The 24,686-nt window shown below is 40.3% G+C and overlaps 1 protein-coding gene across 1 annotated transcript in view; it reads left to right on the top strand.

Moving 5' to 3' along the window:
* Positions 1 to 24,686, top strand: part of DPH6 (diphthamine biosynthesis 6) — an 89,926-nt gene that overhangs the window by 31,054 nt on the left and 34,186 nt on the right. Inside the window, exons 6-11 of the mRNA XM_018571179.1 lie at positions 1,465 to 1,526; positions 1,753 to 1,847; positions 12,099 to 12,195; positions 13,938 to 14,076; positions 17,812 to 17,922; positions 24,360 to 24,489. Coding sequence (XP_018426681.1) covers positions 1,465 to 1,526; positions 1,753 to 1,847; positions 12,099 to 12,195; positions 13,938 to 14,076; positions 17,812 to 17,922; positions 24,360 to 24,489 — 634 coding nt within the window. The remainder of the gene's footprint in view (positions 1 to 1,464; positions 1,527 to 1,752; positions 1,848 to 12,098; positions 12,196 to 13,937; positions 14,077 to 17,811; positions 17,923 to 24,359; positions 24,490 to 24,686) is intronic.

Consider the following 24,686-nt stretch of genomic DNA (forward strand, 5'->3'; position numbering starts at 1 on the left):
CAGAGAACAGGGGGGAGAGAGTGTATTATTTTATATGCGGGGGGCAGAGAACGGTGGAGTATTATTTTATATGTGGGGGGCAGAGAACGGTGGGGTATTATTTTATATGTGGGGGGCAGAGAACAGGGGGGAGAGAGTGTATTATTTTATGTGCGGGGGGGGGAGAACAGTGGGTTATTTTATATGTGGGGGGCAGAGAACAGGGGAAGGGGTATTATTTTATATGTGGGGATGTGGAGGGCAGCAATGTTTGCATTGCTTTATGTTAATATTGTTGTTGTTAATATTTATTTTTGTCACTTTATTCTGCATATAACATTTAAAAGTGTAATTTTATAAGATACTTTAAGAGGTTGTGTTTAGGGGTGGAGTTAAGGCCGCGGCAGGGTAGGGGTTAGGTGGGGCAACTGGTGGCGAGTAACTCTTAAGGCCTGGCTAGTAGCTCAGAACTTGAAATTTTGAGCCCTGCCTTATACTGTAGCTTTGTCAAAATGCTGACCTCTGATGATGTAGATATCCACTGTAAAACCAATTACTTGTAACAGAAAAAAAGTGCTCTGAGATAATGGTTTGCAGTCTTTTAAATACTTTATCTATCAAATGTTTGCATCTAGACTAACTACATTGAACAAAGACACCATACAGTTTAAGAAAAACAACAGTCCTCTTTAAAAAAAAAATGTTTATGGGATCTCCATGTATTGTTGACTAAGGGTTGCATAATGTAAAAAAAAAAAAACTGAGGACATACTTTTTGCTCTTCTTCACTGTGTCATATGTAAACATATGCCTAGAGGCAGAGGCATGATGGAATTTGTAGTTTAAGCACAACTGAAGCTATTACCTAGCAGTTACCTATCCCTAAAATAGATTGACTGTCTTTTAGCATACTTTGCTAAATACTGGACTCAATTCACGTGCAGTCTTTCCCTTGTTTATGCATTATTTCTTTAAAGGGTAATTCCACTTTCCAAGGCCAATTTGGCAACATGGGATTCCCTGTCCCATAGGCACAACAGGAAGTGAGAAAAAAAATATATCTGATGTATGAGAAATGCCCTCTTAAACAGTTGTCACTGGAATAAGTGCCCCCCACCCCCCCCCCCCACACCACACCATTTGCTCCCTTTTCACCCCCCCCCCAACAAGATTTTCCCTCTGTTCCTGTTCTGGTATCAACTCAAAATTTTGGTTTCTCCCCCAGTTTGTCTAGTGACATTGGTCACCAGGCCAGATTGAGAGAGTGTATTTCCCAAACAGGGACCCAGACAACAATAAAAACTCAACAGGGGTTCTACCCACTCAGCACACAAAGCTAAAATAAAAGTTTAGGCTTTAGATGCACTTTAAAGCATCTAGCAAAAATCAGTTGCAATTCCTAACACGTGGGGCTTCAGAACTATAAGGGCATAAAAAGATGTGAGACTTCAGCTGGCCTGTAACATATATTATCTTTTCATTCAGGTTTAGACCCTGAAAAGCACCTTGAGAAGACATTAGAAGAGATGAGACCTCACCTGAAACAGGTAATAGTTAATGTTTTCTGCAACATAATATATATTTGCTTATGGATAGTGTTCTGTACCTACATAGAGCTGAGATGCTTTTTGCTCTATTGCCCAATTTCGTCCAGATCAGGTGAGGATCCTCATGTCCCTGGATAGCAATACACCAGTCAGACACCATTAGCTATCCACTCTCAAAGGACATGGTATTAGAATTTATGAATCGTATGGGTCTTTGTTGTTACAGCTTTCTGCTCAGTATGGTGTCCATGTGTGTGGAGAAGGAGGAGAATATGAGACGCTCACCTTGGACTGCCCTCTCTTTACAAAAAAGATTGTTGTGTAAGTTTATCCTTCCTCTAAACATCTCACACATTTTATGGTATTGGTTCTGTAAGGTAATATAAATGTCATCTTTACATTATTCCAGACTTCCCAATCCTTGTCCTATGCTGTCATTGTGCATGCTTTAAATCTGCTATCTGCTACCTAGGCAGTGTGGATTTTCAGGATTTCCAGCTATTCGTATAATCATCGTTATGGAACCTGGTCATATATAAAAACTAGAGCAACACAAATCTAATAGTGGCGCCCATCATACTATTTATTTTCATTTCTAAACAGGGAAAACTGGAAATGGATAGTTTTTTATTGGCAACTTCTGCTGTCTTTTGCGCATTTGAATTAATAAGCACTGTTTTCAATTATTACTGTTTTAAGCTGGGGCGGAAGACTTGCAGAAAAACATTAAGCCTCTGTAAAATGAATACGATTTTTCAACTTTTACTGGTTTGTTACTGTTAAATGTGCTTGTTACCATTAGGAAAACATAAGGCTGGCTATACACTGGTAGTTTTTCTCGTTCAGCCGGCGGCTCCGCTGTTTAACGCGGATGGAAGAATCTCTCCCTGGGCTATAGTATTCTCACAACCAATGCCGCGGCAAATAGTTGATTGAAAAAAATCGTCTGTTGTCGAACCGAGTGACTAGCAGTGTATGGCCAGAGTAAGTAATACATTCAGGAAGCAGAATGTTTCAGCACCATAACCCTGGCACTGGTATCTTCAGCACAGCAGAAGTAAGTATACAAACAAGGGTTAGAGTTAGAAGAAGGGTTAGTGTAAAGGTCTGCGGCAGGAGCTCAGTACCAAAAATAAATGGGTCATGAGAGACAGAATGAGTTTAAGAAGCTCCACAATGAGGGTATTGGGTGCTGCCTGCTTATGATTAAGCTTGAACTATCACAGCCACAATTAGTCATGGATGAATAGCTATATTCTGTTACCAGAGCGTTGCATGTTACGATTGAGTGTTACTGAATAAGCTGCTATATTGTCATGTTCATCACAATGCATGTTAAAAGAACTGTACATGACCATAAAATCATATAAATGAAAGTTTCCGCTTCATGATACTTCCAACAAATTTGCAGGAAATGCTTCTAACACCTGATCTGTGTCCATATACTCTCCCTGGCCACTTTATTAAGGACACCTTACTAGTACTGAGTTAGACCACCTTTGCCTTCAGAACTGCCTTAATTCCTTGTGGCATAGATTCAGCATGGATCTGGAAACATTCATTGGAGAGTTTGGTCCATTTTGCCATGGCAGCATCACACAGTTACTGCAGTTTCATGATGCAAATCTCCCATTCCACCACATCCCTAGGTATTCTATTGGATTAAGATCTGGTGACTGTGGAGGCCATTTGAGTACATTGCACTCGTTATAAAAACAGTTTGAGATGATTATACCTTTGTGACATGGTGCGTTATCCTGCTGGAAGTAGCCATCAAAAGATGGGTACACTATGGTCATTAATGGTCATTAATGGGATGGGCAGGGTACACTGTGGCATTTAAACAATGGGATGGACAGGGTAGACTGTGGCATTTAAACAATGCTGAAGTGGTACTTAAGTGTGCCAAGAAATTATTCCCCCCCCCTGCCACCTTTACACCATTACCATCAGCCTGAACTGTTGATACAAGGCAGGATGGGTCCAAGCTTTCATGGTTTTTACGCCAAATTCTGACCCGACCGTCCGTATGTCGCAGCAGAAATCGAAACTCATCAGACCAGGCAATCTTCTATTGTCCAATTTTGGTGAGTCATGGCAAATTGTAGCCTCAGTTTCCTGTTCTTAGCTGACAGGAGTGGCACCCGGTGTGGTCTTCTGCTGCAGTAGCCCATCTGCTTCAAGGTTTGACATATTGTACATTCAGAGATGCTCTTCTGCATACCTCGGATGTGACCAGTGGTTAACGTTACTGTTGCCTTTCTATCAGCTTGCACCAGTCTGGGCATTCTCCTCTGACCTCTGGCATCAACAAGTCATTTTCAACCAGAGAACTGCCCCTCACTGGATATTTTCTCTTTTTCAGTTTCCTGTAAACCTTAGAGATGGTTGTGCGTGAAAATCCCAGTAGACCAGCAGTTTCTTAAATACTCAGACTAGCACGTCTGGCACCAACAACCATGCCACATTGAAAGTCACTTAAATAATCTTTCTTCCCCATTATGATGCTCAGTTTGAACTTCAGCACTCAAACTGTAATTATACTCTCTTTCCTACTACCCAGATTTCAGCAGATTTTAGTGCAAAGATATAAGGCATGCCATAAATTTAATAGCGTAAAAAAGTTTAACAAAAGCAGCAACTAAAAACATGTAAAAATGTCACTTACACTAATAGCAATCAGATCTTGCCTGCTTTGCAGTGTATGCAATACCGTTGCATCACTCCTCATGAGTTTTAGATTCCAGGATCCATCTCACAAGCTTTCCCCAATGCATCTTCTCGTCGAGAAACTGTAGCAACGGCGGATTAGTTGTTAAACAGAATGCAGTATTATCAGACACATTGCCATGAGACTGCCATTTTACAGCCTCTGCCACAAGTCAGAAACACTGGAATGTTGTAGATACTGCCATGTAAATGGGAGGTCCATATGAAAGAGACGACCCATATTAGAGACATTATTATAAGAAATAAACCATCTGTTTTAGAGACATAGCTATGCCATTAGAGATAATGACATTCGTGTTTCCCATGTTAGTGTTAGCCATGTGTGGTTTCTAAGTGTGTGGTTAGCAATACCTAGTACAAACTTCTCTCGCTGGAAATTCGTTTAAAATCTTTGTTGGGAACAACAATTTAGCCAGTGCATTATGGGGGAAAAGATTTTCCCTTGTTCAGGGCTTGACCAACAGTTTGTAAAGCAATCAGGATGAAATATCATAGAAAGCCTGGAATGAGGCTAGTGTGTTCTAACAGCATGTAAACACCTAGTTATATCCAGCCAGATGTATACTTGCTGTTAGAACACACTAGCCTCAGTTCAATGTTATTCCATCCAATTAGATCCATCTGGTTGCATACATGCAGTTAGAACACACTAGCTTTAATCAGGCTCAACTCTGGCTTTCCCTGTTATTTCATCCTGATTGCGTTGCAAATAGTTGTTCAAGCCCTGAAGAAGGGGGCATCCTTTCCCCTGAAACGTGTAGGCTGTATCTGTTGTTCCTATCAATTCCTAACAGATTTTTAAATGAATTGTAATTGGGACAGAAGTTTATACTAGGTGCTCCTAACCCCCATTTGTTCATCTGATGAGAAATTGTATTATCGTGATCAAAAAAGCAGCACCCTAAGCTCAGATTTGGGTCCTTACCTCTACTAGAAACTGAGCTCCAGCAAAAAAATATATATTTTGTCTTTGATGCATTTTAATCAATCTCTACTTGTCTAGCGCTATCATATACCTACCAGAATGATCATGTGGAGGACAGTGCCTCTGTACTGACCTATGTGGTAGTACAGTAGATGGCATACCTCTGTTGCAGGGTTATAAAGTCCTCTACTTACGGCAGAGCTGTGCAGGGAAGCTCCTCTTCAGCCCAGAGTTTCCAGGTGCCTTTAGCAACTGTCATGCAACTTGTACAGTTATGTTACATAAAAGCTGCAGAAAGCTCTGGAAAAAGATGGGGTAATTAAATGGCATTATTGCCCCTTTTCAGTATGTCATCTGCTGCACCACCGATGAGTAGAACAATAACCACGTTTCTTGGGAGTCAGTGGAGTTGGCAATGTGGGCAATAGATGAAACAATGAATGATTATTCTATCACATATGGGATTGTTTTAAACAATCTGTAGATTTAAAGCAATAATTTAGCACAACAAAGAAGGATTGATTTGGCATCTGAAATATATAATTATTACATTAAAATGATTGTTATCATATATTCTGTTGTACTAAATATGGGTACATAGAAATGTATATAGGTACCCTTATTATATGAAAACACAAAATAGATGTATAAGCTATTATAATGTAAAACATTTGATTCCTGGGGTCTGGCAGCATTATAAAATAATTTATATGTGAACCACCAGTCCTAAAAAGAACTTAATCATTTTGCCTTGGTGCGTTTGAATAGCACATAAGTTCAGAGACAGTCAGCTTCCTGCATTCATGGACAGGCTCTCTTGCTGGAAAGAAATCACCCAAAGCGTCAGTTTCCCTGAAATGGCAACTGCAGAGCTCTGTGACTTCTTCATACAAGTATTCATGCTTTTTTTTTATTCTATTTATTACCCCATACTGGAACTACAGTCTACAGTCTTTTCTGACTGGCCACAATATCTTCTTCTAAATGCGGCTGTTTGTGCCATCCTGAGACATATTCTTGAAATTAGGAACATTTTGCTATTTCCAACTGTTGTAAGTTCATAGACAAAGTGAAATTAAAGCCTCTAAGAGGAGAGAGTATGCACTCTTTAAAGAAGAACTATGGGGTAAGTGTTTTTCCCCATAGTTCTCCTAAGGGTCACGGGAGTACATATACTAGTGTCCTCCCGTGACTAAAAAAGCTCAATATATATCACAAGCTACAGCTCGCGGTAAACTGAGACCACCGCAGTCGGGACGGATCCCAACATTACTGTCGAGATTCACCCAACTGCGTGACTGACAGCTGGCACTGCCTATCTAGAGGCAGAGCCAGCCTGCCCCGTCCGTTCCGCCAGTCAGCGCTGGAGGAGCGGGGAGGGGGGAATCCCTGCAGGGAGCCATGAGTGACAGTCACGGCTCTCTGCAGGGAGATGATCGAGAAGTCAGCGAGCGACGGTATGCTTTCGCTCACTTCTCGATCTATTGAGCCGACGTGACAGTTTCATTGTCACACGCCGGCTCGAACTATGAGGTTGAGTGAAAATCTGTAAGAGAAGGCCTGTAAGAGAAGCAGAGCTCGTAAAAGCAGACTTTGAAACCCTAGTATTTACCTCACCTACCCCAATTTAAAGATGGGCAAGAGAAGAAGATATTGTGAGCAACTTAGGAAAACAAATGGAGTCTGTAACATTGTGATCTTTTTGGCAACTGATGTTGCCCCGCTGCAAAGAGCAAGCTGCTCACAATTTTAACCTTCTTGGTAATCTACACATAAAGACTTTTTTTGTGAGCCCTCTCCCTTTCGGATCACTTACCGAGATGCATATATGAAGGTAGAAATATTCTTTGTACAACACTAACATATAGTGGAATATTAAAGAGCCACATAAGAGTTAATACTAGGACCCCTTCGGATTCTCTCTCTATCTCTTTTTATTTGTAACAATTGCATGCAGACAAAGCTGTCTAGGAAAAATAAAAGTCACAGGGGTTGGGACAAACTATAACATGATGAGGCATATTTACAAAGGTCACATTTTATTTTCGTACTTTTGAAATAAAATAAAAAAAGTTGCAACTTCTAAAGCAGCCAAGACAGTGTTTTATTTTGTCCCAATCACTTGCTGATCAGCTTGGTCTGCATGTACAGTAAATGTGGACACAAATATAAGTAAAGGTATGTGGAAAAAAAAGAGAATTCATATATTAAATACTATCATTACGTTCATTAACCTCATACAGTTGTCAGAGATTTTATAGTGGTCTATTAAAGGATGTGGACTTTGAAGCAGAATTACAGGCCTGCAGTAGGTGTATGATATGCAAAAGATAATTTATCAAAACTGGAGCAGTGTGCTCATGGCAACCAATCAGCTTCTGTCTTTCATTTGCAAAGCTTAACTGAACAAACTGAAAAGAGAAGCTGATTGGTTGGCATGGGCATCTACTCCAGATTTTGTCTGCTCCAGTTTTGATAAATTTCCCCCAATGTGCTTTTTGCCTGCCCAACCTGTACAGAGCCAATGTATTGATACATCTTCCACCTCTCTATAAGCAGCCAGTAATCCTGGACATATTTTCTAGTTTCTAGCAATTTCAACTAGCTTTTGACTATAAAAATGATTAAAGGGGAAGTATTGGGAGAGTAAAATATACTTTCCCCAATACTTCGACCCGGCATGTGACACTGCAGGTGTCACATGCTGGCTCTATAGATAAAGAACTGAGCGATCACGATCTTCTCCCTGCAGAGAGTAATGGCTGTCAGTCACCCCTTGCCACAGGAATTCTCCCCTCCCCACTCTGTTACTTCAGCGTTCATTGGAGCGATGGGGAACATGGTGGACCCCGCTGGCTCTGGCACTAAAGGAGCAGAGCCAGCTGTCATTCACGCAGTGGGGTGGATCCCGACACAATATTTTTTTCGGGTGCAGCGCTGCTCTGCACTGTCAGTTAAGGAATGTACTAATTTGACCCAAAAGAGCCACATTGTAGACCACAAACTGAATGGTAGCTTGCAGTGTCAGGCGGCGGTAAACAAAGCTAGCAGGGTCTTGTCCTATATTAAGGGGATGTATTGCAGGGACAGGTCTATAATTGTGCCTCTATATAGATCGTTGGTTCGGCCACATCTGCAGTACGCGGTCCAGTTTTGGTCGCCGGTACTGAGAAGAGATGTCCTTGAACTGGAGAGAGTCCAGCGGAGGGCAACAAAACTAATTAGGGGAATGGAGGACCAGAGCTATGAGACAAGGCTTCTGACCTTAAACATGTTTACGCTGGAATTAAGGAGATTAAGGGGGATATGATTTTCATGTACAAGATGTTCAATGGTGACAGCAACATTGGCAACAAACTGTTTGAGATTAACTCCATTACAAAGACCAAAGGCCACCACCTAAAGTTGGTATAGAAAAAATTCCAGCACAATGGGCGAAGAGGGTTCTTTACAGTAAGAGCGGTTAAGGTCTGGAACTCACTGCCATCGGCAGTGATTTCAGCCAAGAGTGTAGATTTGTTCAAGAAACGTTTGGACAATTTCTTGAGGGACCGTAATATCCAGGGATACCAGTATCCCTAAGAATGAGATGATGCGTGGACCTATATGGGTGGGACTTCATGGACGTATGTCTTTATTCAACCCCAAATACTATGCAACTACAACTAAAGCCAAAATAAGGTTTGGTTTTAGTTCTCTTTTAAGCTAATTAAAGCAGCTCAACAACAATTGATATACTTATATTCATATGGCCGGAATGACGGTAGATTGCCTTTGTCCATTTAATCATTTTTTGCTATTGAAAACTGGTTGGAAGTAGTTGAAATATGTATAATATTGATTTATATGGCCAGCGTAAGAACCATGTTGGACAAGCCAATGAAACTTCACCAGTGGTGCAATCGGTTCAGCTATTGTTCTCGTTAGTGCAAGTTGCTCCATCAATTCCTGAAATGTTGCTGAAACTCAAACACTTGCAAGGAGCAGTAATGGTGCAATCGCTACTGTAGGCAGCACCTGAAGGGCTGAACGGACAGTCGGCCTGGCAATGACTCTGGCTCTCCTTCATCATTAAGTAAACAGCTGCCCTTATTGACTTTATGCAGTGTGCTGGAGACTATTAACTGGCGCTGGTCAGAACAAGGTTTAATATCCTCTGCAAAATGTGGTCTACTGATAGTTTTTGTTGCACATTATATGTCTATTTTTGGCCTATAGGTTTTCTTACAAGTGTCCTTTAACTTCGATCAGTTAGTTGTGCCAGCCTTCAATAAACTTGCTTCTTTTTTTTTGATACTTGGTAACATTTATATTCCATCAGCAGTTTTTTCTGCGTTTTATGTATTCATTTGTTGTATAATTGAAGTTTCAGGGGATGATTTTAGCCCAGATGGTGGACTTATTAACTGTGAAGGTAGCATTGATTGGATCAGTCACAATTATCCCAATATTAGGATACCTCATAGCTGGAGGATATAAAAAAAGACTCATCTGAATATCCTTATAGAAGTAATGGGTGACAGATAAGAATTTCAGTTTCTAATAATCAGCTGAGCTTCTCTCATGATTCTGGAGCTAATTATAGAATGTTATTCGTGAGTTCTCCATATCTCGCTCGGCCTGTAATTATAGCTCCACTATTAACAAGCTCCTTTCATAGCCGCAGGCGACAGCTCTGTGAGGTCATCTCTTTGCCTTCAGTCCTGTCTGGCTATCCTTTGCTCACATATTTGCATATGTTACATATGTACGTTTTTGTGGCGCTCCAGTGTGGACATTATTTCAAACCCATGTGTCTACTTTGTGATTGAAACGTGTGAGTTACATGTGCTGACAGGGCGGTTGCTTTGAACCCTAAATTGAAAACCAGCTTATTGAGAGTTCAGTGTATAACTTTACAATATTTCTCTTATATTATATTTTTTACTATTTTTTTTGCTGTTGTACACTGAAAATCCATGAAACCGATTTTTCATATTGGGGTTTAAAGTGTATTTCCACCTTAGCATCCAAATTTGAGAAACCCCTGCTATGTTTGTTATGTGTTCCCCATTGAAACAGCATAGCTAAAAATAATAGAAATAAAATTTAAAAAAAATATTTCTTACACTTTTAGTTGTTTCTTTGGAGCAGGGTCACACACAGGACTTTATAGGCAGCTTCAATGTTTTTAAAATAACTCGCTGAACAATTCATTCCAGGGATACTTAGTCTGGCTGTATATTGGTGGATTTTTGTTCTTATGAAATATCTGGTCCGAACATTCGATAATGTCGACAGAGACTGGACTGATGGCTTTTGAATTTTTTTTTCAGTTTAACATTTGCTTTTGGAATGAATGGAGTTTCCTGAACGAAAACCACATTCAGTGTTAGAATTTCGTTAATTTTGGAAAAAAATTCCATCCTGCTACTTTTTGATTTTGTCTTCTACCGAATACAATTGTCAATTTGAAATTATTAACTATTAGTAAATCGATTGAACGATTCGAAAACCAATTTTTTTCAGGCAAAATTCTTCTGGTGTATGGCCAGCTAAAGGGACATATTTTTTTTTAAAGTGCAATAAGAACGTACTACCCAGACTAGGGATGCACTGATACCGTTTTTTTGGTAGCGAGTACCGATTATTTATTTTTTTGGTACTCACTGATATCGGTACCTTGTGCCCCGATTATCAGGAAGTCGGGTAGCAGATCATGACCTGTCGCCCGCCTTCCTGATTTCCTGGGAAGCCGGTGTTCTATAGAAAGGACACCGGCTTCACTTGCCCAGGCTGCATTGCTTCCTGACCATCAGGAAGCCGGGCGGCAGGACATGAGGTGCTGTCTGGCTTTCTGATTGGTCAGGAAGCAACATGTGAAGCCGGCTTCCCAACCAATCAGGAAGCTGAGGGGCACGTCATGGGCGCTTCATGATTGGCTAGGAAGCCGGCTTCGCTTGTTGCTATGCAGCATGGCTTCCTGACCAATCAGCAAGTCAAAACGTGCCGTCTGGCTTCCTAACCCACCAACAAGTGAAGCTGGCTTACTAACCAATCAGAAAGTCGGGTGGCATGTCATGACCCCCGATTGGCTAGGAAGCCGGCTTCACTACCCAATCAGGGAGGCGGGTCATTACCCACCACTCAGCTTCCTGATTGGAAAGGAAGCCGGCTCCATGATCCCTCGGCACTGCCAGTCAGAGGGAGATCTCCCTCTGACCGGAAGTTCCAATATCGGAGCATTTGGGCAGGTTCTGTAATAATAGTATCAGTATTGGTGCATCCCTAACCCAGACCTTGATATCTTTAACACTTTGTGAGGTATGATAGTGTGCACATCTCTGAAAAACAGCGCAGCAGAGATAGGGATAATTATTGTAAACATGACTCCCCAAACCTCTCCTATAGAAAGGGGAACTAAATAAAGTTTTTGGGCAAATAAAAAGATAAGCAGCATTTTTTATATTTTTGCTATGTGAATGGGAACTTGAAATGTTAAGTAGGCATTATCCCAATTTGACAGCAAAAGGGTAAATGTGCACTATTGCATCAGTACTTGTAAAGAACCTGTTTCAGTTGTGTAATACAATTATTATTATTATTAGTATTTCTTCTATTATTCTTTGACCTGCCAAGTAACCCTCAGAATCATACAATTGTTATTTTCCTAAATTATTGAGAAGTAATTTCTTATATTGTTCATACATACCCATAGTATGATTTCAGTAAATAAAGTGAAAAAATCAAAACCTGCATGAAGTGGACATGAATATGATGAGGCATGCTTTGTGTGGAGGCGACATACCTCCACTGTTTAGCTACATTTATCTTATGAGTGGGAACTGTCATGTTACATTGCTGCATCTCCTGTCATGTTGCTGCTCAGTGCAGCTGTCCAGCCATGTTCATGACCCCTCTGTCTCTTTCTGCTGCAGTGATTCCACAGAGGTGATGATGCATTCTAATGACGCTTTTGCTCCTGTGGCTTATCTTCGAGTGCTGCAGCTTCATTTGGAGGATAAAGTGAGTAATGTGTGTTTTGTAAACCATAAAGGGGAACTTCTATCAGAATAAAATGGATGGATAACATAAAAAATTCATCTAGGTACTTTGATATTTCCTTTTTAACATGAACCCAGTATGGAATGTTAAAAATCATCTCCCATCTCTAGATTTGAATTACAGTAAGCATTTTACATGGAGGAGGCATGTGTGCGACCGCAGCCTAGAGCGCTTTAGAAAGGTGGCTTGGTGGGAGAAGTCACAAGGATGTAGGTAGCCTGCTGGAGCAAGGAATAAGGTAAGTATTAGTCCTCATGCCTGCATCCCTAGACTTGATGAGCTGTTAACCCTTGCAGTGCAAGAAGGTGGTGGGGAGAAGTTTGCCCTGCAAGTTTTTTTTTTTTTTGTCTTGTGCCCGCAGTTTTGGTTTTAAGCACGGTCAAACTGAATGATTACTAGGGTATGCACAAAGTCCCTGCTCATTTACAATGTTAGTTATTGGGGACATGACAGCATAGATCACACTCCAGATGAGCAGGCCTGCATTCACTATGCAAGACGCCTTAACGTAACATTAAACTCTCAAACCTCTATTGATAATTAATCCAGATAAAAAAAATATACATTGCCCAGCAAAGTATCGCCTTATATTTTTGCCCAAACACTTACAATTACCATGTTTCTGAACAGCTGCTTCCAAGTTTCTCAGCCCGCTTCCCTGAACTTCCTATCCAGTACATCTAGCTAGTAGAAGGGTGGAGGGAGGAGAGGGGGCCAGGGGAGAGGGGAGTAGCTTGATTTGCTGTGTCTGTGTGTTTGTGGAGACACACACAGCTTATTATAACACACAAGGGTGGCTCCATAGAACTCTACTTGAGCAAGGAGCCACCCTAAAACAGGCAGGATTATTCACAAAAAGGGTGAAGAGTTTGGAGAAGGCAGGAGAAGTGAACAACCTAGGCCAAAACCGCTGAACTGGAAAGTGAGCTGAATTGGAGAATTTCTCCAAATCAGCTATTTTGGCCTAGATTGCTCACTTCTCCTGCCTTCTCCAAACTCTTTACCCTTTTGTGAATAACCCTGAGGATGCCAGGGCCAGTGCTCAGGGTACCAGCTAATTCTGCAGGAAAAATAAAACGTTTTAATATAAATAAGCAGCATCAATTGTAAGTGATTTAATCAGCATTTGGAATAGTGTAAACCCCTTTTGACTTTAATATCACTTTAAAGCTATACTATAATGGCCTTTGGTCAATGGTATTTGCATTTTGGTTAGGGGAGTTCACTTCACTGACTCATTCAGCTCTCTATTTAGCACAACTTCATGAGCTATTTAGATTTGATTAGAGAACCACCTACTGGCTGCAAGTGGTAAATATTAAAAAGCCATGTGCAATATTTTATTTTTACCAGATTTAATTAAAGAAAACTTTTCATTTATCTATAGGGAACAAAATGCTCTATATAACAATTCTCTTTAAAAGGAACAGGTAATCCAATCTCCATTAGTAGCTTCAGTTGTAGCCAAGGCTACAGAGTGAAAGCACCTTGTGAGTTTAAACACTTACTCCTGGCACTAAGTGAATATCTGCCTATTATTTCATTATAATGTTGCCAACCTTTTATTCAAATTTACAGCTTCCTCCTTCCTTTTTTTGTCCCAGCTTGGTGAAGGAAATGTGTCATTATTATATCTAAAGGGAGGGAATGTGGGAGGTTTATGGTGGTTTGTGTCTCGCTATAACAACTGACCCTTTCACTTCTCTATGTAGGCTTGCAGTGCAGCGCTGAATTTAGGGGAGCCATGTCCTTGTGATGTAGACCAGCTTGTGCCACATGAATCAGAGCCACACACTGAAACAGAACATAAACCGTTGGCATTTATACCCCAGCAATGGCCATCAGGTAGTTCCTTTTCCCTTGTTGATGCTCTTCCTCCATCATACAGACCCTGTTAGCAAACATAATAAATAAGATCATTCCAGTTTGTGAAATTTTGTTTTATCTCTAACCAAAACCTTTTTTTCTGGTCTTGGATAGCTTGGGAAATGGTAATTGATTAGAAAAAACAAGGGAACAAAAAGGAGTATAATGCTAACTAAGACAAAAAAGTATATATATATATATATATGTTTGACCAAACTTCAGGGTTTCAATAGACTATTCAAAAAAATATTGTCCCCTATGAAGAGAAATCCCTCAAAAAGAAGATGGTCTGATGAATAGATCACAATTGATTAAGTAATATAACAAAATTTAATAATCATTTACACATAAAGACACCAATGCAAAACATTTAAAAACAATTAAAAAAGCTTCCCTGAGTCACCTAAATATAATGATGTAGATATTCAGATATACAAATCTCCTAAAAAGCAGGAAGTCTCTGGTGCAGGCAGAATGGTGATATATCAAAAATAGACTAACGGAGCTGTACTCACGTTGTGTTTTTAACCCGTAGTGGAATAGTCCCTGTTGTATCCCACAACGATACTTGCAAGTAGACTGTTTCAAAAAACTGTATCCGATTATAACGATTTCATTTCAAAGAGGTCCGCTTCAATAGCGGAGCAGAGGTTCCTTGAATATTTTTTTCCGTCTGTTTTTACTCACACCACTGTGTGGGATTAGATTCCAATTTGAGGGAAACGGAGCCTCAAAGGAAGTATCCACTCGTGCGGCCGCACTGTGGGATGGAGTCTGGTGGAGTCCTCACAGCAGTATGTCCAGTGACACGGGGAGGAATAGGAGCTGTGTATATTTACACTGGCAAAGATTCGCTCTCGTCTCCCGGTCTTAGCTGCAGTGAACACAAGCTATTGCCGCTGTGTTCAGGCCCTCTGAAGAAGCCCCGGCCATCGGGGGGAAACGCGTCAGGACAGCGTGTGTTCCAGCTTCCCAGAACACCCACTATTGATTTCTAAATGTTTGGGTGAAAGCAGGACGAAGGATCTCTGCAGCCGCCGAGTCTAGTGGATTAAACAAACCCGATGCGGACACTGCCTGAACACAGCGGCAATAGATTGTGTTCACTGCAGCTAAGACCGGGAGACGAGAGCGAATCTTTGCCAGTGTAAATATACACAGCTCCTATTCCTCCCCGTGTCACTGGACATACTGCTGTGAGGACTCCACCAGACTCCATCCCACAGTGCGGCCGCACGAGTGGATACTTCCTTTGAGGCTCCATTTCCCTCAAATTGGAATCTAATCCCACACAGTGGTGTGAGTAAAAACAGACGGAAAAAAATATTCAAGGAACCTCTGCTCCGCTATTGAAGCGGACCTCTTTGAAATGAAATCGTTATAATCGGATACAGTTTTTTGAAACAGTCTACTTGCAAGTATCGTTGTGGGATACAACAGGGACTATTCCACTACGGGTTAAAAACACAACGTGAGTACAGCTCCGTTAGTCTATTTTTGATATATCACCATTCTGCCTGCACCAGAGACTTCCTGCTTTTTAGGAGATTTGTATATCTGAATATCCACATCATTATATTTAGGTGACTCAGGGAAGCTTTTTTAATTGTTTTTAAATGTTTTGCATAGGTGTCTTTATGTGTAAATGATTATTAAATTTTGTTATATTACTTAATCAATTGTGATCTATTCATCAGACCATCTTCTTTTTGAGGGATTTCTCTTCATAGGGGACAATATTTTTTTGAAATGGTAATTGAACCTCTTTTTATGGGTTAATGTTTTTATGGATGTGCCTATGTTCTCTGTGACAAAGACAGAAAGGAAAAAAACTCTCCAATGGCAACAAACACAATAAAACCAGTAAAGTCTTACAGAGGTTCCCTTCTCATCCATCCAAAACCAAAAATGATTACAGTTTTTGGCTTGTTTTCCATTCTAATTGCATAGGTGCTGTTTTCACAAACATACCACAATTATATAGTTTTCTGTTGTATTTTTTAATATACCGGAGTGGGTATTATTGTTTTGGATACTTATAGCTAGAGCATTGTCTTATTTCTGTTCCACAAAAGGACAAAAAGGGGTCTTCCTACAGTCATGCTACTGCAATGGCACATTAATAAAGCACAGCGATCTGCTTAGTGCTTCAGGATGTTGGACGTTCGGGAGTGTACATGTAAAAATTCTTTTAAATCAAGTTGTCTTTTATTTAGAATTATAGTACAAAATGATAAGCAGTTACCCATAGCAAAATGTTAGGTCTGAGAAATGAAACCTGACTTGGGAATTGAAGTCTGATTAAGAAGCAGGAGCCCAATACTGAACTGTTTAATCAAATGTGACAATGCTAAATGATAAAACTCCATAGTAAGCAAATATGGCATGTGGGTTCTTACTTGAATCTTAGTTGCCCTGTAAATTTCTTTCAAATCTGTGCAGTAATCCGGTGTGATGGCTTCCTGTAATAAAGACTGGTCACTTCTGGCCTCTCTCCCTGTGCATGGTAACTGGTCTTGTATCCAGAATATAGAAAGAAACTTGTTGCACTCCTTACCGGATGCCCCAATGACAGGGGAGGGTGCTTGTAGTGAGCGCGGATGGCACTGCTGGTTACAGGAATCATTTGAAGAAATGTCACCACCACACCGTAAGTCCTTTCAGGATAACCATGTGTTCATTTAGTAAGAACCAAGTCAAGTAAAAACAAGCGCTTTCGGGGCCACGCAGGGGCTCTTCATCAGGCTTCACATTGACGATGTTGAGCCTGATGAAGGGACCCTGCGTGGCCCCGAAAGCGCTTGGTTTTACTTGACATGGTTCTTATTAAATGAACACATGGTTATCCTGAAAGGATTTTTGGTGTGCTGGTGACATATCTTCAATTGGTCTTGTATCCACCGCCCTGTAGTTTTCTATGGCCTGCCTGTAGTGGTTGGGGCCTGTGTGGTCCCTTCCACAGCTCTGCCCTCTGCTCAGGTTATGTACACCACAGCAATGGTGTCACTGCTACTTTTACAAGGCAATAACTGTGCTTGAAAACGGATTTGGTACACATGAAGTGTATTTATATCCTTTGAGGAATCTATTTAAAGTGTAAAATGTACCTACGGTATGTGTGTAAACCCTAGCTATAATGCATCTCATTTTATCCTGTCTGCGAATCATACTATTGAAATTGTTATGTTATATATGTTTGATAAGTGCAAAAGATACCCAATGATCCTGCTAGAAATCCAGTAAGCTCGTAACTTCCTGTGGACTCTGAATTGTTATCTCGAGCACTTTTTATTACTCCTGCCCAGTTCATCTTTGTGGACTGACAAACACCTTCCTCCATGTAATAGAAATACAGAGAAAGGGAGGTCCTCTGTAGTCCAAACACTTTCTGTCCTCGGGTGACACTGAGTGTTTTCACCCTAGGACAGGAAGTGTGTTTCTGGCTGGATTACCAGATGAAAACAAAGGGGAAAGAAAAAAGCTCCAAAAAAGAAAACCTATGCAGCCACCACATCTAAGGACTGGTAAGCTGCAATGTATACATTTGTCTTCTTTGGCTTAGATGTACTTTCAATACAATTTTTTGAGCCCGGAGTTAACTTGTCTCCAATATTTGAATTATAAATAAGTTTATACTAAAGTGGTCATGTATTGCAAAACAAAAAGGAAGATCAGAATCTGAACATAGTTTCTCAAATACGTTCTTGTTTTCAGGTAGCGGTGTCCATTGGTCATCTCAGACTTGCAGTGGATTCCGATGGATGAGTGGAGTTACGCCCTGCAGCAGTAATATACAAGAAGCCACCCTCACGGGCCTGTCATCATTTAAAGGTAAATATGTATAAGTGTAAGATGACAAATTGTACAGTACTCTTGGACACTGCCTAGGTTATTGGACCGTCGGACCCATTCCAAGAACAAATGAAAAGTTATCCTTATGTACGGCTAGTAAAGCTGTTTGGGAAGGGCTGTAATTGTGTACTAATCAGGGTGTGTTCTTTATTATTATTATAAGAACAATAAGAACACATTGCAATTCTTAGACACATTTAATTGTAGGATCTCTGTATTTCTTATTATTTTCAAGGACCAGTTGTAATAACTCTTATTATCACTGTGGTGGCTGATGGGTTTTTACTCTGTCAGCTAGTACAGCAAATGAGGGTCATGCCGTACTCATAAAAAAAGCTCATTTTGGGCAGTGTGTCTTAGGTGTGGAATAGAAGAAAGGAAAAACTACTACATAAGCCAATATGCAATCAACAGTCTTGTTTAACCCTTTCACTTCTGGGCCCTACCCTCCACATTTGGCCAATGCATTTTTGCATTTTTCACTTGCAGTTTGTAAAAGACCCCCAAACTATACATTTTATGAAAGCGCAGGACCGATGAAATAAAAGAAAAAAAATGGATGCTATTGACTTTGTATCCTGTGATAATTTTCACTGAAAATACACTAAAATCATTATTACCGCACAACATAACTAAATGCCTACTGAATCTAACTTTCAAAGTATTTTAATATTTTTTTCAAAATACAATGAAACAATAAGATAGCACATGATGCACAAGCAGTATAGCATACAATTGCGTCTCAGAGTCTTCCACATTAGCATAGTCAGGTAGTAAGAGGGGATCACTAGAAACCATACACACAATGCATAATAATTCTGTGAAACAGAACATATATATCCACCTACTCTTGCCAAATTATCCCCCATCAACAAAAACAAAACCAAAACAGTTTGAGACGAATATCAGGCATAGGGATCCACCTGTGTCTGAGGCAAACATTTGGTATGACCTCTTCCATAGCTATATTCATAAAAGGCTTTCAGTCCAACATCAATGTACTAAACAGCTCACATGCGTGAGCCTAAAGAAGGAAGAAACAGAAAAGAGGAAGAAAAAAAAAGGAAAAAGATACTAAAAGAAGCAGAACAGCTTAAGAGTCCGAAAAGAGTAGATCCGTCCCCGACCAGATAGCCCGACATCTACATAAACATTAAAAATAGAACCCCCAAAAAATAACAGAAAAATTGTACAATCTAAAAGATAAAACTGTTTTGAGGTAATAAACAACAAATATTTGTACATTTTAAAATGAGCCTATTTGCAAAACGGTGAAAATCAATAGTACGCCCAGCTGTAAACAAGTGACTTGCGCTAAAAATCTGAAGGTTGGCCTCACACCTATGTGTTTTGGTAAGGGTCCAATCCACAGCAGCGCGTGTGCTGTATTTGTGTGCATTGTGATATAATGATTCAGGCATACATATTTTATCGCAATGCTCTGGTTACAAAGTGCAGCAGCTTGTCTAAATGTACTATTGTGCATAGTGTTGGATGATTGTAAAAAAATCAAGCACTGCAATGTGTTGTAACAATGTACTGCTTGTGTACAATGCACTCTAGCATGTGTTATGCACATTATAATGTTCATTCACCAGTGTGAATGGGCCCTACGTGTGCTGATACATCTCAGTGCACCAACACTTGTAACGTGTAATACCACAATGTGTGTAGTGCATATGTGTATGGTGTGTGTGTTGTAGTGTTCAAATATATGGCGGGAAGTATAAATATATATCTACCCAAATATATGTATTTATATTTATATGCGTTGTGAAAATCCAGGCAACCTCAGTACTTTTCCAGAGAGTAGCGTTTAATTGGATCGAAAAAACAGATGAACAGGAACAGTCCAACAGAGTAATACAGAGTAAAATATCTAGACCTCAGATGACAAAGGGTTCCATGATGACCCACTCTATCTACCCAGCATAAATCTCCACCTCTGTGTACCTCTGTGCCTCTCTTCATGACTCTGAACTCTCTTCTCAGCCACCTTAGGCTCTCTATTCATATACAGTTTAGTGCCATTCACTAACACTGAATGGATTCTGATTGGCTGGTCTAATTACCCCTTTGATGTTGGTTCCCTACAGCTGTTCCATTGTGTACAATCAACAAAACAGGATGGTCAATAAACTAACACAATAAAAACCTAGTTAGCATAGGTGTGTTAAATAACATCAGCTAAAAGATAGTGACAAGTGTTTGCAAACAGACATGGGCAGCAGCCTGTACAAATCAATGACAGGCTGACAGATGCCGCAGATGATCACAGCTATTCATTTAGTCAGGAGAGTCAGGGGAACACTTCTGTTATAAGTTCATGGTTGCTGAAGCGTCCATAAGCGAGTGAGCCGGCCAGTTTGAAGCGGCTCTGTTAAGACATAAGTCATCTGCAACAAAAGGATTGAAAGTGTATGCATGATATGTGTATTTACATGGAGAAAATGTGGAAGCTTTAGTTTAAACATGTGATCATGGAAGTTTTTTTTTAAATGGCTAATTCATTTTAGAATAATCTAAAATGCTAAATTGATTTTGTTAGATTTGGATAGCCTGTGGAAGGTTAGAACGTCTTCCAGGGGTGTGTGCCTCCTTCTGGGAGATATTTTCTTGAAATTCTGCTCACATCCTGTCCTGATTGCAACACAAGAAATGCACCAGTGGGGACATAAATAGCCATAAATACCTGATAGAGATTCTCACACTTCTGATTTCTATTCAAAATAGTAAAAAAAAAAAACAGTTGGCTGGGGTTCCGCTGTACATTTATCATGTCATAATCTGGCTGATCATACATCCTGTAGAATATTGCATCTGCTATTTAGCAAATATCAGTGCCATGTGTGGGCAGTAGGAACAGTTGTACCACATCTACACACATGCAATGATGTGACCCACATAAATCTTCTATCCCAGCTGTTTGATATGGTAGTGGATATCGCGGAGGCATATGTAGTCTGGTGTTTACTGTTGTAGGGTAAAATTGATTGTCATCAGCAGACTCCAATAAACACGCATACTCTCAGATTAAACCACAAATGAGATGTTCTGGAAATAGACATCTCATGGGCTTGCTTCTGGTTTAGTGGCCAAGAGATGGAACTCAAATAATTTTTTTAATAATTGGATTTAGGTGTGTTAAAGTGTCTAATTGCCTATTTGTTCTGAGATGAAGGTAGATGTCGTTTAAAGACATTAGGCTGAGCTCTGAAGGGAGTTTTCAAGATGATGGTTTTAAAATTGAAAAGCGTGGCAATTCACATCGCAATAAAACGCAACAAGTTGGTAACAGGAATTGTAGAGAAATGTCTAGCTGAACCGGGGTGAAGTGCTGCCCTCTGATTACATCTCTCTGTTCCACATGGAGTTTGCACTCCACAGCCTCTGCTATCATGAAATCCTTCCATCTGATGCCAGTCTTGACTAAAATAGAATTTAAAGAACACAGTTCATTCAGTACAACACATTCAGTACAACACATTCAGTAAAACATATGCACTGTCTGTAGCAATTTACCATTATCATTGTTTGGAAAAAAACAAAATGCATTATTTGTGTCTATAGTATAAAGAAAACATGAGAGAAATATATTGGTTGAAATATGGAGCCTAGTTATCATAAGGACCCTCTGGACTTAATGCTTTCTGAGTCACTGACGTGAAACAAGACTAATATTTGGGAGTTGTGACTTCACTGGTTACATGCTTGCTCTTGGGCTGTGACTCAAAGTATTACAGTTAAAGATGACTAGCAGTGGCAGCCACTATATTTCTCCTATTAAAGGTTTAATGTTTACCCTCTCTAGCCTCATCTTGCTTCTGTGAGTTCAAGGAAACAAATTAGCCATTACACACTATGTAGCCCCATCTAACACAGCTAATCCCCCTCCACATTGGTAACTTGTCAACAGCTGCTAGGAACTAATGTTTTTACCAGCACAGCATCGGTATATACTCATTATAGGTATACCAACCCATACTCTTGTATAACCAGCTTACCACTGACGTGCATTGTGGGTAGGTGGATGTACTTTTTTGGAGCATTGTTTAAAAATAGCTATCTCTGTTTAGTACTTGTGTGCACTAGGCATGCATAGAGTGCCTTTGGCCTTTGGACACGCTCATTGGCCATCGCAGATGACAGGAAAAATGCCCAGAACTAATCAGATTGGCTCTGTGTCTTGTGATTGCTGTGATGGTCAATCACAGCCATTGCAAATGTAAACACTGCAAGTTGTGAGAGGAAGGGGAGGGCTCTCGAATGTAAACGCTTGCAGTGTTGTCCATTGCACGATCCCAAGGCACAGAGTGACAGAGGAGGATTTTAACAATGAAGGATTTACTAAATGGTCTATGTATGACTTTTATGATGTGCTGTATCTGATGTACTGTTACCAAGCTCCCTTTTTTAGCCCCCTCAAACCCAGCAGGTTTCTTCATTTCCAAAAACTAAAAATTGGGCTGGTAATGAAGGGGTATATACAGGCTAGTACTCAGGTGGTTAAGCATACTTCCTTCATACACCAATATCCATTTACTTAAAGGTATAGATAGTAATATTCAGCAAATAGTTGTAAATATTTATTTTAAAACAAAATATTTATTGTTGTAGAGCCCTTCTTAAGGCCCCGTTCACACCAGGGCGTTTCCACCAACATTAAAAAACCCATTCAATCCTATGGGACTCGTTCACACAAACGCGCGCGTTTTACTTTGCTTGTCACCCGAACTGCTCCCTGCACTACTTTTTCGTTGCTGATAAGCGGGTTTTCCATATAGACTTCAATGGAAATGCACTGATTAGCACTTTTTTAATCGCGTTTCATCGCTGAAACGCGCATAAAAATGCCCGTTCAAAAATTGTGCAGAAAACTCACTGAAACGCTGTGGCCCTGGTATGAATTGGGCCTTAGAGAAGTATGTAGTATTTGTATATCTTTAAAAAAAAAATGCTTCAATTGGGCCTAAGAAAGAATTTAGGCTCGTCTCAGTCATGATGCTTCTTCTGTCTGACAAACCAGCCATTACACACATTGCAGCTCCATCAAGCATTAGCCCCTATCCTCATCCATATTTGTAATCTTTTAGAGTTACAGAGGGGGAATTAGCTCCATAGACATCATTTTGTAAGAGTTGTTTGACTGTTGTGGTATTGTGTGTTATTATATATGTACTCAAGGACAGCCATATTTGCTTTAGCATATGCAGGCTCTGCTTCCTGCTTAGTAGTGCAAGTGCAGTCACATTAAAAGTCTACCAGACAGGGTCTGTATGATTGATGAACGTTCTGAAGTCTCTGTTGACTTCTAACAATCAGCATGCTCCTTGTACCCAGAAACCATACGCTCCTGGCTGCTGATCTTGAGGAGGGGACCTTGGGAGCAAAATGTTTTTTGTTTAAGGGAATAAAGGTATTATTAAAAATAAAAAAACTATGCAGTTTAGTATTGCTGCCCTGTGATCCATTTGAAGTAAGAACTTCTGCCATATGTCCACTTTCAAGCCCATCTCTGGCCTAATAAAAAAAAAAAAAAAAGAAGGGTCCCCCAGCATTATACAAACAACCCCTAAAAAGCAGCCTAGGCTGCAATAGTTACTTTCCATCCAGAACAGTCTTTGTAGTACTTCTTTTCGGACACATGTCCTCATTCTTCTGTGTTAAATGACGCCCAGTGTCACACAAACCTGAAAGACTATGGACATACTGTAGAGGTGTCACCACAGCACCCTGCATTCATTTGAATTTTTTGAGAGAGCAATGCTGCTGTCATCATGTCAGGTCTTCTCTCTGCACCCCCGAAGACCGCTCACCACTTGAGAAGACTGGGAGAAAGAGGACTCAATGTATCATATAACCGGCCAGAAGGCATTGGAAAAAGGTAATTATACATACACCTTGTAGGCCTTCATCGGGGACATGGGAGGAGATTTAAAGTAAACCCGTAAGGATGGGACTATCTGAACATCTGCTGATTTTTAATGCTTTGGGGCTGTTGTGCTGAAAACTACCTACTGAGTCACTGGCCTGAAGTAAGTATCCAGGACAGGTGTTCAGACTTTTCAGATTTCACTGCATGCTTGTTATAGGTCAGCTGCTGTATTACCATGGATGAAGATTACTGGCCTTTGCCCAGGATGAGTTTGGGGTTGAACCAAAAAAATGTACTGATTAATGTCCATAATAACACTGGACAGTAACGTCAGGTTATTGGGCAGCTTCTGATGCAAGATTGTTGTATTGACCTTCGCTGTCTAAATTCCAGCCAACGTTCAATTTATCTTTTCTTACAGACAACATGTAGGTGGAAATGTTGTGCCACCTGTATACTAGTCATTTACTTTTGATTGAATGCAATATCTAAACTGTTGATAGATTGTTATTTTCAATTTAGATTATGACATTTATTGCAGCACAAGTGGAAGAGAAGGGTCTACAGATGAGCGACGCTGTGCTAGTTCACTTGTATGTCCAAAGCATGGATGACTTTGCAGCCATCAATGCCGAATATGGGAGACTCTTTCCTGTGGCACCGCCTGCTCGGTAAGATCATTTCCTTAAGGCTAGTTATTAAAGTGTGCTTTCAGCTGGCGACATAATTAGTAACTCAGCTAGAATAGCATCTGGAGGGTATTGCGTTAAACCTTGGTTTTGATACACACACCAAAGAGGCTGTCAGGATCCCCCACGTGTTGCTGTACCTTTTAAGGAGGTATAGATACTTTAAATCCACCTCCAGC

This window comes from Nanorana parkeri, unplaced genomic scaffold (assembly GCF_000935625.1).
Source record: "Nanorana parkeri isolate BGI_ZX_2015 unplaced genomic scaffold, ASM93562v1 scaffold1693, whole genome shotgun sequence".
Taxonomy (NCBI): Eukaryota; Metazoa; Chordata; class Amphibia; order Anura; family Dicroglossidae; genus Nanorana; species Nanorana parkeri.